Here is a 17,606-nt window from a genome sequence, read left to right on the forward strand (position 1 = left end):
AATATAATCTCAAGTAATGTTTCAATTATATTTTTTTATTATAAGTTGAAAAAAATTAATATTTCGTTGTATTTATTATATATTGGTCAAATTTACATTAAAATGATAACAAATAATATTGTTTAATCCAGAATGTTTTTGTTAAAGAGAAGTCCTAACTCCTAACTATTTATTATTATTTTTCAATCACAGTTTATTTAAACTACTTTACTAGAAAAATATATTAAATTATGAGTAAAATAAAATATCATAAAACTTAAATTGTTGTGTTGTAAAGAATAAAAAATAGAATAAATTTTTATAAGAATAATAAATTTTGATAGTTCGACTATATAAATCAAAGAAAGTAATATAAAACACCAAATATCGTGATAAATAATGAATTAATGAAAGAGTAAGGTAATACATGAACACAACAATGACCTAATATATAGTACCTACTCAAGAGTAAGAACTAAAAATGAATAAAAAGGGACAAATGAGGTTGTTATTTGGTCTAATACCCATAAGAAATTAATACTAGGTTTTTTAGGCTGAGAAAGGGTTATATGAAAATATTATAAATATTGAAATTCGAATAAAATTTATTAAATAATGAATTTTAGAAAATAATTAAGTGAAGTTGGGATTCAATTTAACTAGTAGAGTTGGTGGGGTTAGTTGGACGATTTGCTCCCGAAAAGAAAAGGCTGTTTGTTTTTTCTTGATAACAAAAATTTGTTAGTTGAGTCTCGAGTCTAGAGCCGAATGCTACTTCAGGCGGTATAGTGGTAGTAGTGGACAAGTAGGTCTAATTTATCTGAATAGCCCAATGGCAAAAGAAAGCAAATATCTTATATTTGCAATCATTAATCGAATTACGTTGAGTACTTCGTTAGGGTGGGTGAGTGGCGAGTGCTGAAGTCCAGGGTTGGGAAAACAAAATGAGCAGAGCAGAGCAGGGTTTGCATTTAGATTTGGGTCGGGTTAGTGGATAATGATGAATAAATATCATCATAATGTTTATTATTTTAGGATTACAATTTTGAGTTCAGGGTTTAGGTTTAGGGCTTGGGGCTTGGGGATTGGGGTTTAAGGTTTAGAGTTTATATTTTAGTGTTAATATGAGGTTAGTGTTTACGGCTTATAAGATAATGATCAAATTTATTGTTTTAGGGCTTCATGTTTATGGTTTACGGTTTAGCGTTAATGATTTGACTGTTACAATGCATAGTTTAGAGTTTAAGGTTTAGGTGTTACCATTTTAAGGTTTATGGATTAGGTGTTACCAATGTCCAATTTTAAAAACTTTTTCAACTTCAAGCTCGTTTTACACGAATCACCCATTTCCTTGTTTAAAAACAATAAAAAATATAAATCTAAGCCTAACCATATTTTGGACTAGGTGTGTTGTATGGGTAGTGAACATTTCTAATTATCATTTAAAAGTAAATAACATATACTTTTCTAAATTTTGAAAGGTTTTATATTTTTCGTGATTTAAAATTTTAAAATGAAATTTAAAAGATTTTAATTTTTTTAAAATTTTTAAAAAGATTTTAAACTTTTATTTTTATAATATTTATATACTTTTAAAGAAAAGACCAAATTAATAAAAATTACAAACATTAAAGACTACAAAATTATTTTATCATTTTTTAATTGCTACCTTGATGATTTTAACTGCAAAATTAAATGTTTAAATTAAAAAATTTTAACCACAAAACAGTATAATAAAAAACAATAGTTAAAAAAACGCCACAAAAAAATAATTTTACTTAAAAAAAAAGCGTCATTTTATAAATTTCCCCCCCTAAAATCCCTCCCTAATTTCCCCCCTTGAAACCCCCAACTTTACAAACACACCGTCCTTTAAAACTTTTAACGCCATACCCATTGCTATTTTTTCTTCCTCAACCTCAATTCTTAAACGCCCAAATTTGGAACCCTAGATTTTTCTCTGCAGAACTTTTCTTAATGCACAAGCTTTAGCTGCTCTATGCGATTCCATCACAGATCCGAAGAACTTTTCAAATGTACAGCTCCATTTCACTGCGCCCCCTCTTCCTGATCTTGGTACCATCTTTTAATTTAAGAATAAGCAAAACCCATGTTTCATTTTCTTCAGTTTCTGTTAACGACTGTTCATACCAGTGTTTATGTTAACACCTGTCACCATCTCTTCTTCTTTCCTTGTTTTTCTATCCATCTCGTGGAAACTGCAGTTTGGCATTCTCAGGGTGGCACCAAAGCTCCTAACAAAATAAAACAAAAGTAGAAGCACTTTTTTTTGGATCATTGGCTTTTCAAAGTTTTTGGGGTTGGTTTATCTTTTCCTTTTTGGTTTTGAAAGATTGTTGTGGGTGGTTTTGATTGTTTATTTTTCTTCTTTGTTTTCCTTTCTGTAAGAGAGTGAAGATCATCCAGGTGTTGGCGGTGGACCCAGTCATGACTGCTGACGGGAGTAATCCATTGGTCTCTGTTCAACCCAATGCCATCAAGTTCGTTTGTAAGTTCTACCTTATCTCTGTTTTCACTCCTATGCATGCATGTAATGCATACATTCATGATTAAATTCCAAGGTTATGTGATCAACTTGTACATGGGACTGGAGATGACTGTTCCTTTGATAAGTTTATGGAATTAGATTATGAAGACTCTAGTGACTGATATGTTTTTTTGGATGCTAGCACATACCCATTCAGCATCCTCCCCCAATTAGAGGAAATGCCAAAATAATTTGTGAAGCTTGACATGGTGTTCTTTACAAGATGCCAGTTTTATCTTTGTATCAATTCTTCAATGTGTGGCTAGTTTATATTTTGCTCTTAGATGCTGGTTTCTTTGAAATGCTAAATGTCAATGCGATCTTTGTCTTCAGCATATGGTTATTCTGGAAAGTTTTTGAGGAACAAATTTTTAAGCTTAGTTAACCTATGTTTTCAGTTGAGCTTGAAAAACCAAGCTTTTGTTAAAGTGTTGAACAAAAAAATCAAACTATTTTGATTTTATCTTTTAGGCAAATACTGTGGGCTTTTGATGCACCTAGAAAGTAATGGTTTTGATTTTATAAGGTCAGTGCTCTTTCATTGATTTTTCACTCTAGAATGTGCTGATAAGAATTTGATCATAAAATTGTTGTTATATGCACCTTCAGCTTTTTAATTCTTTTGTATGACTTGGGGAACCTGTACATGTTTTACTTTTATAGAACTTTTGGAAGTTTTCTTTTTCTTTTAATTTTTATTTTCCGCCTTCCCTTGTCAACGGTTTAATTAAATTTATGATGCATATGTACTTTAAATTTTTTGATTCTTGCAGGTTCTTCAAATGCAATTGTAAATTTTGATAGCAATACTGCTAACAGAAGCCTGCAACTAGAAAGACAAGGAGCATGTCGAGATTCTCATTTCAGTGACGGTGCTTCTATTTGCAACAATAATGAAAAATTTAAAGGTCAGAAAACTTATTTTGAATACGAACATGCCTAACGTTTTACCAACTCAAACCAAAAGAAAAACCGGATAGCTTATTTGTTTAATTATTACGTAAAAGATGATTATTTGCTGTCCATTTTCCTATTAGTAGCCTTGTGCACTTCTCTTACATGTCCTCGGAATTCATAACTTCTAATAGTACTCTAAATTATGCTCTTTAAGTCCAAAACAAAATTACGTATTTTCTTAGCTCTTTAAGGTCATGCAATTAACCCTTTTTTTTTCTTATTCCTGCTTTCCTTCTATTCTTTTATGTATTATTTTCTTATTATTGAAACCAGAATGTGTTTTATTGGACAGGTGCGTGCAGTTCGCCGTGACAATGGAGAAAAGACTGATATCTCTAGAGTCTTTTTGGTTGAACAAGTAAAAGGAATGTTGGATAAGATTTAACAGAACTTATTCGATGTGGCAAAACAAAAAAGAGATGCCTGCATTGAAGTTGTAAAAACGTGGGATGAATTTATAAAAGCTCTTGGGCAAAAGAAACTAATCTTAGCTCCTTGGTATGATGAGGAGGTATGACTTTAATTTGTAGAATCCTTATTATTTATAGGGTTCATGACAATTTAACATTTAATTGGTATTGTTTTAATGGTTATTTGTTACCCTTTTTTCTTAGAACTGCATCATTAATCATCATTAATCTCAAGTATTTTGTTAGGCAACAACATGAGCTAGATCATATTCTAATCTCTCGAGGCATATGTAGCTCATTTTTCTTAAATGATGTTTTATGTTTTGTATATATAGGAGGTGGAGAAAGATGTGAAAGCTCGAACAAGGGGTGAGATGGGAGTAGCTAAGTCTCTTTGTACCCCATTAGAATAGCCTGAACTCCCAGAAGGTACTTGACTCCATCCATGCAGGCATTTATTTTAAATAATTTAAAGAATATGAAATTAACCCTTTTCCATCCAAATTTATTTAGAGCAAACAAGGTTTTATATATAAAATTATATATATATTGTCAATGATTATGTTTGATTGATTCTGCTGGAGTTCAGAACCTTGACAGAGCTGCTATATAAGAAGCTTAGTTGGCATTTCAATTCATCTATAGATAAAATAACATTTAGTCTTTAAATTTGTCAAATTTAAACCCTGGTTAAAAAATAATTTATAAAATAATTTTTATTTTTTTAATCAAATAGATAAACCCTGATTTTGTTTTGGATTGCATTGATAACATTGACACAAAGGTATCATCATGACTTATGAACTTTCAGTTTTACCTATTGGCTATAAGAATTTTATATAACGTTGCAGTCAAATATTGGCTTTTCACCATATATAGAACTCCTAATTTCTTTATGTGGTTCATGTTATGCTCTAATTTATGTTTTATTTTTCATTATTATGATAGTGCATGGCTAATCCTTCTATATGCTTGTTTGATATTGCACCCATCAAAATCACGAGTAAGCAAGCAACATAAGTTATTCAGCTGATTGCTAATAATCTGTTAGCATAAAACACTGTTTCTGGAATTGATGCTTTTGGATAGGCAATAACAAGTTAAAAATTACAATGTAGTATAGGGTGGATGGAGAGGGTTACTGCATATTGATAGGACATTGGTTGCAAAGCTATATGGAAAGAAAATTGAGGGGTTAATAATAGGATTTTTTTTAATGGCAGAATGATGGAAAATACTAGGAAGATTTGGTGCTTATTGTTGAGTCTAGCATTGTGTTTTATGTAGGGTGTAAAAAAATTGCTCAAGGAATTTAATTATCTACAGTTTTTGCTTCTTTCCAATATTTTAGGGGTTTGGCAATACTTTTTATATATATTTAAGATTGGTTACTTTATTCAGTAATAGAGGATTAGGATCAGCTTTGCTACTTAGTATGTACGAAGGTTAGGTTTTGCTTCTAGATACGTATTTTATTTTAGTATCAGTAGCTTTGGGTTATGCCATATTTATGTTTTTGTATTTTATTATTTATTGTGATTTGAGCTTCTGGCATTTTATATTATTGATTCTGAATACGGTGAAGTTGTTTTGGAGTTGTCAATCATTCTAAAATGGGGGCTCTTTGCGTCTGTGGCTTTTGAATCTACACTTGCTACTGCAGTTTTCTGGTGGTTGCTGATCTTATGATTGGTGTTTACTTTGGGGCCTTGTCCAATTAGATTTTATTTGGTTTGGAAAAACTTTAATATCTTATGCTTGTATTTGTTATTTTGGATATCCAATTTTACTCTTGTTTATCTATTGCATTAAGAAGACATTGTTTAGGGGTTTATTTCCTGCTATCATTCACTTTACTCTTTCTCAAATTTTTGCTTCTAGGTGAGACACCGTTTAAGGAAAGATCATGGGATTGAGGGTGGAATTCGTGTTGTTTTCTCTTTAGAGAAACCTAAAGCTCAACTGCTTCCTTTTAGAGGACCAAGTGTTGAGGAAGACAACCCTTCAGATTATCAAGTGAGGATGCTTGCTTCTTACTTTTGCAGTTTTAAAGTACTCTGTTTGATCACCTAACATCATGCAGTGGGGAAATTCATCCAATATATTGAAGCAGAATTTGAAATGAGGATTGAAAGTACATTTGGATGGAGCTAAAGCTGTGTTTCTTTTAGCGATATATTTGAACTTGCTGGTGTTAGGTCCCTGGTTTTTGCTATCTCTAGATTTAAGGGTAGAAGAAAAAGGAAAATATTTTGGTCTACATTAGTATGTAATCTACATGTTTAATCCAACAATTTACCTGGGCAGGTTCAACAATTTAATGCATTGTATTTTTTATTACCTTGCAATGTGTATATTCATAGTTAGGTTCAACTAATTAGTCTGTTTTTCATATGTATTATTTATTTTAGTTTTGAATTTAAATTTTTATATTTACTTTAATATTTACGACAACTTGAGTTTTAACTTTTGGATTTTAATTGTGTTATTAATTTATTATTTTAAAATTTAAAACTAAATTCATTAATTTTTCTATTTAGTTTTAAAGTTAAAATTTTCATAGAAAATTTAATTTAAATAATATTTATTTATTTATCCTTAAAAAAGTATATTTAAAGTTCAAATTTAAAAAATAAAACATAATATAATATTTATCATAAAAATAAATATTATTTGATTAAAATAAATTTTTTTAAAGGTTCTGTTTTTAGTGTGTTTTTGTGAGAAGCGTCGCTAAAGGTTTGTTCTTTAGCGGCGTTTGTAGGAAAAGCGCCGCTAAAGATAGTATTTGATTAAAATAATTTTTTTAAATGTATGTTTTTAGCGGCGTTTTTGTGAGAAGCACCGCTAAAGGTCGTGATCTTTAGCGGTGGGAATAGCGCCTAAAGGTCGCGGTCTATAGCGGCGTTTGTGAGAAAAGCGCCGCTAAAGGTCTTGGTTTTTAGCAGTGTTTGTAGGAAAAGCGTCGCTAAAGGCCTAAAAAAGCACCGCTAAAAGCCTGTTTTGGTGTAGTGGCTGGGAGAGTCAGTCCCCAAGGTAATAAAGAGGCGTTTTTGTGAGAAGCACCGCTAAAGGTCGTGATCTTTAGCGGTGGGAATAGCGCCGCTAAAGGTCGCGGTCTATAGCGGCGTTTGTGAGAAAAGCGCCGCTAAAGGTCTTGGTTTTTAGCAGTGTTTGTAGGAAAAGCGTCGCTAAAGGCCTAAAAAAGCACCGCTAAAAGCCTGTTTTGGTGTAGTGGCTGGGAGAGTCAGTCCCCAAGGTAATAAAGAAACACGTGCTCCACAACAAGCGTCTAATAAATCAAAGTAGACCCAGAGAATGTCAGCACCAAGGATAGGGAATGTCAGTACCCTCGGTCCAAATGTCAAGACAAAATAATGAACCCTATTGTGAACCGTGATAGTAATAGTAAGAATTATATATAAATACCCTAACAAGTTTCTCTTAATACAACATAAGAAAATATTACTCAAACACTTTTAAATATACTTTTTCTTGAAACCATTTTTTTTCTTCTATAAATTAGCTTTTATTGTTGAAAGAAACACGACAACTGACAAAAGTTGGATAATAACAAGGTAAAAGAAAAACAAAAACAAAGATATTTTTTTATCGGCAGGCTCATGGTCCTACATACTATCTCCTATGAATATGATCATCTTGTAAGAAGGGGAGAAAAACCATGTGGCGTCCCGATGAAATTGCTGCATCCCTGTTTCATTAGCATAAATTCATAATCACCCGTAATATTTAGCTGCAACGAAGTAGGTACATATACTTCTCTCCACACCTACCTACGTGCTTGACTTTTCATCATCATCATCAACCTTAGACACTCATAAATTACTGAAAATAATATTTAGATCCTGTAACTATTGCCTCGTGTTTTTGTTTCTTTGCAGCTAACAATGAACTTGATTCGACACGAATTCTTCAGGAAAATTTAAATGGAATAATAATTAGGTAAATTGGCAAATAAAGAACAACAACGATTTCATTTATTTTGATAGCTGCAGTACAAGAGGGAAACAAACCACCACATGTGTAGCTCATTTGCTGCCACTACTTAATTACGGGCATAACTGAGAAACACACCTAAGAGAGATGTATACACAGACAGAACAATGTGCTGTGTATTGTATAGCCTGTCTTCATCAAGCTTCAACGGTATACTTATAGATAGTATCCATCTCAACTTTGAAGGCATGACAACTTGTATGCGGCCTAGTAACTGCAAATTGTCAGCTTTCCGCCAGGCCCCAGATATGAAAGAATAACCAATGCATGAAATCTCTGTTCAAGTTTCAAACATTTCATCATCAAAAGGGGGGGGGGTGGAGTAACGACATCCCCCGGGACGGCAAAGCCTGCATTTGAACCCATGGTTAATCGTTAGTTTCCGTAAATATTAAAAATCAATTCTTGTAAAAGCTGTCTAAGAAATGTACTTACTTATCAAGCTCTGAGGATTGTGGCAAGTTCAGCTCCCGAGTTTGTGATGTTTACTTGGTCTGAGGTGAACAATTGAGTTAGAGGAAATAATAGTGTAAGTAGGTGATATAGTTGAGAGCTAAAGATGTACGAATATCCTTACTTAGAGGTGTTTTAGATACGAAAAAGCAAGCTCCAATAACAATGTAGAGCAGTAGAAGAACCAGGCCTTTCATGTAGTGAGAAGTGCCATCCTACAAGGTTGATAATTCAAGATTTTTAGGCTCAATTTGGTTAATAATGAATGATACTCGAGATGTTTTATTTGCAAAATTGAATAGAACGGTTAACTTACCTGTAAAGTGAAGGCAACAGCAATAATGGATAGAGCGAGAGAGCCAGTTTCAAGGAGATTGAAATTAAGATCCATGTTAATGCCCATAATCCAAGAGACAAGGACGCAGAGTGGGACCTGAGTCAACATTGAAATGTTGGTTTCTTTTAAAATCAGAAGCTCCAAAATATAATGTAAAGTACAGCATGTGCCAAAGAAGGGTTTAATTATTTTAAGTTCGTACCACAAACATGGAAATCTGAGTTGCAGACCCTAATGCAACACCTAAAGAAATATCCTGCAATATTTGTTCAGTCCCAAATTTCTGTCAACATATTGTTCTATTTATAAAACAGTCTAGAGGGAAAGGTAGAGGGCAGGGATCTTTGATTTACTCACCAGCTTATTTTTAAAAGCAAAAATGATTGCTCCTGCATGTTCTGCTGCATTTCCAACAATGGGTAGCAGAATAATGCTGATGAAACTTACAGAAATTCCCCAAGTATCTGAGGCATCCTGAAATTTAGTTACTCATAGTTTAGTTGTAAATAATAAAGTTGATAACAAAGAAATTAATAGACCAGGTTATCAAGGGTAGTAAACTAAAATTACCTCAATAGTTTCTACAACATATTCAGAGAGGAGAGAAATGACAACAGTCATTCCAACTAGCCATATAAACCCACTCCAAAATCCAATTACTGGCTCTTCTTCTGATATTCCATCGTCGTCGCCTTCTGCTTCCTAATCAATGGCACCACAATGGGTTATTCACCAAAATTAGCAGAAACTGGGTTTTAGGAGAAAAATATGTAAGATTAATGAACTAGACTACCTCTGGAGCTTCAAACAACTGCCTGTGAGTGAATAGTTGGAAGACTATGTATGACACGTATGCAATCAACATGACAATGCTGCTTGCTCTTGACAACTGCAGCGTTGGGTCGGCTGTGAGAGCAGCGGATGCTCCACTCATACGGAACAGCAATGGCAGCGAATGGCACAATAATCCAAGCAAAAGAAGGAGAGAGTTCACATCCGCTTGTCTCTGTCAAATTCAACGGTGTTTGACACCCAAATTAGCCGTGTTAAACATCTATATGCCACTCCCACAATGTGATGAAATAACTTTTAGGTGGTGGTAGTAATTTTTTAAACAAATATTGCTCGTAAAGTTTGACACGTAATAACTTACCCTATCATATTTTTGTTCCCTTGCGATGTTGGCAATACCGCCACAGAAGAGAGAGGTCCCAAGAACCAAAAGCAGGTTCGATAGGACTGAACCCAGAAGGGAATACTTGACCACATCTATTTTATGTTGGCTTAGTGCGAAAATTGCTATGATCAGCTCGGTTGCATTCCCGCATGTTGCATTCAACAGCCCTCCCACTGTAAAAATGAAAATTATATTAATTTAATTCCATTGTTCAACAGCCCTTTCATATTCTTCATACAAAAAGAAATTTTATTTCTCAGGAAGCTGAAATGTTCATTTTGTGACCATATGTTGCACCAAACACTCACGCTTGGAAGAGAGATAAGAAATAAGATTTGACAACTGCTTTTAGGTTTTTAAGTACGCTTGGGATTCTCTTGTTGGTTTAGACCCACAAGTGTCGAATCTGCTAGAAACGTCTGGTAGGTAGCAAAGTTGGCAATCATGGAGAAAGATAAATTGACCCAACCTTTTGAAAACTAGAGTAATATATATAAATGTGTGTTGATAATTACCTGTTGGACCAGTGTAATAAGCAATTTGCCTGCAAGTACACAGAAAGAAGAAACAAAAGGGGTTCATGATTAGCCAAATTAGTTAAATTCTAGATAAGGATGGATAAAAGCACAAATGAAGATGAATATGCCTTACTCGGTGAGAAAGCTGACTCGTTCAGCCAATGGTGTAAGTCCAAGTAAACTTAATGCAAACACCCAGGGCTGTTAATCATAAATGTCAGCACACAAATTGAGAAACAGCAATAAATACTGTTTTCAAGTGGAAATAATCAAATCATATTTTATTAATTAATAGTTGAAAGAAATTAGTGAATACATTTTGATGGCTTCATGTTTTACTTTTATATAATTTGAAGATTTGATCATCATCAAAGTCTTCCAGCACAGAAAATCTCGTAGCAAATAAGTCAAAGCGAATTGAGTCCAACTCAAGTCAATCCAAGTTATAAAATAAATGATTAAAGAAACAAAGAAACTCACTCTTCCAAATCCATAACACTCAGCAACAATGGCCAATGGAATAGCTGGGAAGAGAACGGAGAGCTTGGTCCCTAATATGACCTCTTGAAGATTGGCGAGGAACTGCCTAAGCATTGCATACCGAACCTTGGAAACAAGCGTCAGGTCCGATTTTTTCCGCAACGACGAAGACGACATGTTGTGTGCAGTCCTGCCATGGCGAATCTCCTTGCTAGACCCCTTCAACCCGTTCTCCACTAGCCATGGTTCATGCAGGGAAGCCATCTTGTTTTGCCACAATCTTGGTAGTTTTTTTAATCACAAAACACCGTTGAGTATCGTGCTATCTATCTCGATGAGTTCGGGTGTAAGACATAGTCCGTTATAAATAGCACTCCATGCAGCTTCCAGGAAGTTTCATAGAAATAATATAAAAAAGAATTAAATGATTGCATACCAATTCAAGTTTTACCACATCTATGTATACGTTATTATATATTTTTGTAAAAGTTACCTTTATATTATTTTTTCAACGATTATATATTTTTATGAAAATTAAAATATAATTGTTAATTATAAATTTATCGTATAACTTTATTTTTAATTGTTAAGGCATGTATATAATTATATTATATTATATTATTGTATTGTATTATATTTGTATATAGGCAAGACATGGGTAGAATATTAAACATAGAAAAGGGAATGTTTCAGTTGCATGATTGGAATATATCCATATATTATTGTATTGCAAATGATTTTGTATGGATGCGGTATTCAATTATTGTGTCAAAGTCGTAAATAAACATAGTTAATTCTGTTTAGACGTACCATAAATCTGTAATCTATATACTGAATATATAAAAGCTCCAAGGGATTCTCTCAGGACCATGGCATGCTCCTTTCTTCTTCTCCTTTTAGATTTTAATTTCATATTTATTTTTATAATAATATTTAGTATTTGTTGGTGTTAAAGGCAGTAGCAAGCTGGTTTTAACTTGCTTGATCAGCAAGCCTAGTGGCTTGGGGAAGAAACAAAAGCAAGAAAATTTGCTTAATAAACATAATAGAAGCAAAGCAAAAATTGTAGAGCATTTGAATGAAAACTAGCTGAAATTTTTCATTGACAAAGCATTGGCAAGTTGCCATTACATATATCACACTTGAGTTAATCTTACAAATCAAAAATACTACCTAATCACTTACCTAACACCACTTAAAACATTGGAAATTGTTAATCAGCTTGCATAAGTTACATTGCTGAATTTTCAGCCAATCAACATCAAAAAATTACATCAAAAGTTTACCAACTAAGTTCTACAAGAACTAAGTCACAAAATATAAACTTAAACCAACAAAATAAGTTGAAATTGGACAACATTCACGAGCTTTAGTTGCTGCCTTCAAGTGCTGCTTCTTTACTGTATGTGGCTTGCATGTGTTGCATGGAAGCTAACTTCAACACTCCTCATTAGTTTCCATGCTTGTAACACCTAGCTGCTTCCTTAATTTTACAAACCTTGACACATTAAGTGCCTTTGTAAAAATATTTGCAATTTGCTCCTCCGAATTGCAATGAACCAGCTCGATTTCATGAGCTTACTCCATTTCCCTTATCACATGTAGCTTGATATTAAAATGCTTTGTTCTACCATGGAAAACAGGATTCTTTGCAATTGCAACAGCAGACTTGTTATCACAATAAATCTCTGTTGCTCTTTCTTGGTCTAGGTTCAAATCAACTAGGATTTTTCTAAGCCATATGGCTTGATTTACAGCAGCTGCAGCAGCAACATATTCAGCTTCTGCTGTTGATTGTGCCACAAGGTTTTGCTTCTTAGAGCTCCAGCAAAACATGCTTGAGCCAAGGCTAAAAGCATATCCAGATGTGCTCTTCATATCATCACATGAACCAGCCCAGTCACTATCAGCATAGCCTATTAGCTTCATGCTTTTAGCCCTTTTTAACAACACACCATGGCCAATGGTGCCTTTGATGTACCTCAGCACTCTTTTAGCTGCCTGAAAGTGCTGATCATTGCAACAATTCATAAATCTTGACAGCACACTAACAGCAAACATGATGTCAGGTCTGGTTGCTGTCAAATACAGCAGGCTACCAATAAGGCTCTTGTACATTGTCTCACAGACTGTCTCACCAGTTTCTTGGCTCGATAGTTTCATGTCAACTGCCATTGGTGTGCTAGTTGGCTTGCAGTTCTTCATTGAAAACTTGTTCAAAATCTTCATAGTAAAGGATTTCTGACTGAGAAAGATTCATTCTCCAATTTGCATCACCTCCATTCCAAGGAAGTAATTCATATTTCCCAAATCAGACATTTCAAACATCTTCATCATTTTATCTTTGAAGTTATCCAGCATAACATTGTCTTCTCCTGTCACCAAGAGATCATCAACATAAAGGGAGAAGATGAGCTGTGTTTCAGCTTGATTCTTCTTGACATACAATGTTGGTTCACTGACACTTCTCTCAAATCCCAAACTGATTAAATAGTTGTCAATTCGAGCATACCAGGCTCTAGGGGCTTGCTTCAAGCCATATAAAGCCTTTTTCAGCTTGTACATCATGTGTTCTTTGCCAGATACAACAAATCTTTAAGGCTGGTCAACATAAATTCTTCCTTCAGAAAGCCATTAAGGAATGCAGACTTCACATCTAGTTGATGAATGGTCCACTGCTTTTGAGCAGCCAGAGCAACTATCATTCTGACTGTGTCAAGCTTGGCTACTGGTGCAAAAGTCTCCATGTAGTCTAAGCCATACCTTTGGCTGAAACCTTTAACAACAAGCCTAGCTTTCAACTTGTTTATACTGCCATTAGCATTCTGTTTTGCTCGATAGACCCATTTTACTCCAATGGTCTTCATTTCAGCAGGCTTTTCAACTAGCTCCCATGTCTGGTTCTTTTGAATCATGTTGATCTCATCAACCATAGCTTGCTTCCAACCTTCATCAGCTTTAGTTTCTTCAAAACTACTTGGTTCTACTATGGCAACATGTGCTCTCTCATAAATTTCATCCAAGAGTCTTGTACCCCTGACAGGCACATCATCAATGTCTATTTGAGGACCAAAATGCTCGGGTTCAGTCTGATCAGGCATTAACTCTTCTGAAACAGCTTCTGGCTTATTTTTCTCCCAATTCCAGCATGTCTTTTCATCAAAGATCACATCTCTGCTCACTTGAATCTTGTTTGTTGAGGGATCTAAGATCCTGAAACCTTTCTTAACTAAACTATACCCTACTAGGATACCTGGCTGGGCCCTTTTTGACAGCTTATCTCTCTTCACTGATGGTATTTGTGCATAACACAGGCAACCAAAGACTTTCAGATGAGCCAACGATGGCTTGAATCTAAACCATGCTTCAAAAGGTGTCTTGTGAGCAAGTGCCTTGGTTGGAAGTCTATTCTGAAGGTAAACAGCAGTGTTTACTGCCTCAGCCCACATGGTTTTGGGCAATTTCTTCTCAAACAACAGACACCTGGCCATATCTATCAAGCTTCTATTTTTTTTCACTGACTCAATTTTTTGGGGGAGTATAAACTTTAGTTAGCTAGTGTTTGATACCAGCATCATTGTAAATGGCTTTAAACTGAACTAAGGTGTACTTAGTTCCATTGTCTGATCTTACAGACTTTAATTTGCATCATGTTTCTGTTTCAACTGCAACTTTAAACTTCATAAACACTTGAGCTACCTCAAACTTGTGTTTCATGAAGAAAATCCAGCAATATCTAGTACAATTATCAATGAAAAGAATGAAATACCTATTTTTGTTAAGTGATTCAGTCTTCATTAGGCCACACACATCAATGTGCACCAGCTGCAGCCTTTCTATGGCTCTCCATGCTGTGTTTGCAGGAAATCGCAGTCTTGCTTGTTTTCCTAGCTGGCATACCTCACAAACTTCATCATTCTTCACTGAGTTGGTAAAATTTTCAGCCAAACCTTCACTTATCATCTGAGCCATTGATATGAAGTTGGCATGTCCGAGCCTTTGATGCCAAAGCTTGGAATCATCAGCAGAGGCTGTGTAAACTGACTTTGAGTCATTTGGCCAATGAACCTTAAAGCATTTGTCAGTCATGGTGACTGTCATGAAACTTGATCCACTTGGATCAGCAATCTAACACTGCTCGCCCTTGAACACAATTAAGTAGCCTTTCTCAAGTAGTTGAGCTATGCTGAGAAGGTTTTTGTCAATCTCAAGCACTAATAGCACATTCGAGATGACTTTGTTGCATGTGGGAGTGTATATCAACACATCCCCCTTTCCTTCTGCCTTTAGAAACTGACCATTGCCAACTTTGACTTTAGTTTTGCAGCTTCTGTCTAAGGCCTTGAACAAGGATGCATCTGGTGACATGTGGTTAGTACAGCCACTGTCCAATAACCAGCCTTTTGAACACTTCTTCTCAGCAGCTGAGCAAGACACAACAAAGACCTGTTCTTCATGGTCACTGATGTCTTCAGCTACCCGAACCACTTCACTTTTCTGTTGTGAGTGAGTCTGCTTAGGCCTGCCTTTGTTTTTGCAGACCTTTTCAACATGCCCCTTCTTCTTGCAATATTGACATAGAGCATCTAGTCTAAACCAGCATCTTTCTTCTGGATGACCAGACCTCTTGCAATACCTGCAGGGTTGGTCACTGCTTCTTGCAGCATCAGGCTTAGGTCTGTTTTTCCAGAACTTTTTGCCTTTATTAACATTGGTGTTCGAGGCCTCTCTAGCTTTGGCTTGAAAATCACCTTCTTGAAAGTCTTCAACTCTGCTAGCTCTTCTTTTCTCTTGAGTATAGAAAGTGTTTATTAACTCAGTCAAAGATATGCTAGCTAGGTCTCTTGAATCCTCTAAAGAGGATATCTTTGCCTCATACCTTTCAGGTAAGGTAAAGAGGACTTTCTCCACTATCCTTGCTTCATCAAACTACTTACCAATGAGCCTTGTGCTGTTGACCACAACCATGATTATATCTGCATACTGCTTTACAGTTTTTTCTTCCCTCATCTTCAAATTTTCAAAATCTCTTCTCAAATTCAACAGTTGTTGTTGCCTTGTCCTTTATGTGCCTTGAAACTCCTCATTGAGCTTATCCTTGGCCTGCTTTGGAGTTTCACAAGCCATAATTCTGGTGAAGATGACATCAGACACACAATTCTGAATACATCACATAGCTTTGTGCCTCTTGGCCCTCTCATCAGCATGTTGTCTAATCTGAGCTACTGTGGGATTGACCCTCAGTGGTGCTGGCTCAGCATCAGTGTTGACAACTTCCCACAGATCAAGGGCCTGCAGGTAAGTCTTCATCTTGACCAGCCATATATGAAAACCTTCTCCATTGAAGACTGGTGGAGCTGCTGGAGAAAATCCTGAATAAGCCATTCAAGTTATGGTTTAAGTGGAACAGGTTCTCTAAGACAAAGGCTCTAGATACCAATTGTTGGTGTTAAAGGTAGTAGCAAGCTGGTTTTAACTTACTTGATCAGCAAGCCTAGTGGCTTGGGGAAGAAACAAAAGCAAGAAAATTTTCTTAATAAACAGAATAGAAGCAAAGCAAAAATTGTAGAGCATTTGAATGAAAACAAGCTGGAATTTTTCACTGACAAAGCATTGGCAAGTTGCCATTACATATATCACACTTGAGTTAATCTTACAAATAAAAAATACTACCTAATCACTTACCTAACACCACTTAAAACATTAGAAATTGTTAATCAGCTTGCATAAGTTACATTGATGAATTTTCAATCAATCAACATCAAAAAATTACATCAAAAGTTTACCAACTAAGTTCTACAAGAACTAAGTTACAAAATATAAACTTAAACCAACAAAATAAGTTGAAATTGGACAGCATTCACGAACTTCAGTTGCTGCCTTCAAGTGCTGCTTCTTTACTGTATGTGGCTTGCATGACCACGATTGTTGCTGCATGTGTTGCATGGAAGCTAACTTCAACAATATCTTTAATTATTTTGATTAAAACGTTAACATTAATTTTAAAAAGAATATATGTCCAACACAAAAAAATAGTAATTCAGAATGAGTATTTTATAAAAATTCAGCTTAATCATTTTAATTATTTTAATTATTTCGGGTGTCAACTATCTAGAATAACTAATATATTGTAAAAGTAAAAAAATTAAATTATATCAAATTAAAGTATAGATGTTAAATCCTAAATTTAATCATAATAGAGGGCCCATAACTATAATTTAACCTAAAACAATCTATACCTAACTTAATCACTTGTCATTTGGTTTAAAAAAATATTTGATATTTTTTTATCGAGTCTTAGCTCGATTGGCATAGGTGCTGTTTCCAATGTAAGAGGACCTGGGTTTGAGTGCACTGAAGCACATTATCCTCCTATTTATGAGTTGGGTTGGGAGGGATTGTGGGTAATTCTAGAAATTATATTAAAAAAAGTAGATGTGATGTTTGAATTTTTTTAAAATATTTATAATTAAAATTTTAATTAATAAAGAAGTAATTTTAATCATAATTATTCTAATAAATACATATTAAAATTTTAATAGGTATCTAATAAATAATTTAAATATAATTAAAATTATATATAAAAAAATTTGAAGGCAGGAGAATTCTCTATGAATACATTCTAGTGTATATATAAGCAAGATAATTTTTTAAATAGGTTAAAATATCTTTAATTGTTCAAAATATTTTACTAAATTATAATTAGAGTAAAATATTATTATTACATTAT

At 34.3% G+C, this 17,606-nt stretch overlaps 2 protein-coding genes and 1 long non-coding RNA gene across 4 annotated transcripts; 1 reads left to right on the forward strand and 2 right to left on the reverse strand.

The window, feature by feature from the left end:
• The first annotated feature begins 1,807 nt into the window (after window positions 1-1,807).
• On the forward strand, window positions 1,808-6,348 carry LOC107889772 (uncharacterized). 2 transcript variants are annotated; one of them, XR_005918227.1, is made up of 8 exons: window positions 1,808-2,055; window positions 2,205-2,299; window positions 2,389-2,488; window positions 2,999-3,053; window positions 3,301-3,435; window positions 3,777-3,995; window positions 4,230-4,323; window positions 5,776-6,348. It is a non-coding gene; the product is annotated as an uncharacterized lncRNA (long non-coding RNA). The 2 variants fall into 2 exon arrangements; XR_001681844.2 differs by lacking the exon at window positions 2,999-3,053.
• A 1,522-nt stretch (window positions 6,349-7,870) lies between these two features.
• On the reverse strand, window positions 7,871-11,559 carry LOC107890965 (vacuolar cation/proton exchanger 3). Its single transcript, XM_016815570.2, has 12 exons — window positions 10,877-11,559; window positions 10,530-10,597; window positions 10,394-10,422; window positions 9,855-10,051; window positions 9,495-9,707; window positions 9,272-9,403; window positions 9,059-9,175; window positions 8,904-8,957; window positions 8,681-8,797; window positions 8,489-8,579; window positions 8,347-8,405; window positions 7,871-8,261 (listed from the first exon to the last, which is right to left on the reverse strand). The coding sequence occupies exons 1-11, from the start codon at window positions 11,138-11,140 to the stop codon at window positions 8,350-8,352; spliced, it is 1,338 nt and encodes a 445-aa protein (XP_016671059.2). The 5' UTR covers window positions 11,141-11,559; the 3' UTR covers window positions 7,871-8,261; window positions 8,347-8,349.
• A 3,445-nt stretch (window positions 11,560-15,004) lies between these two features.
• On the reverse strand, window positions 15,005-15,886 carry LOC121220777 (uncharacterized). The gene is made up of 2 exons (XM_041100238.1): window positions 15,814-15,886; window positions 15,005-15,666 (listed from the first exon to the last, which is right to left on the reverse strand). Exons 1-2 carry the CDS (start codon window positions 15,884-15,886, stop codon window positions 15,005-15,007), a joined length of 735 nt encoding a protein of 244 aa, XP_040956172.1.
• Between the last annotated feature and the right edge of the window lie 1,720 nt (window positions 15,887-17,606).

The sequence above is a fragment of the Gossypium hirsutum genome, chromosome D09 (assembly GCF_007990345.1).
Source record: "Gossypium hirsutum isolate 1008001.06 chromosome D09, Gossypium_hirsutum_v2.1, whole genome shotgun sequence".
In the NCBI taxonomy this organism is placed as follows: domain Eukaryota; kingdom Viridiplantae; phylum Streptophyta; class Magnoliopsida; order Malvales; family Malvaceae; genus Gossypium; species Gossypium hirsutum.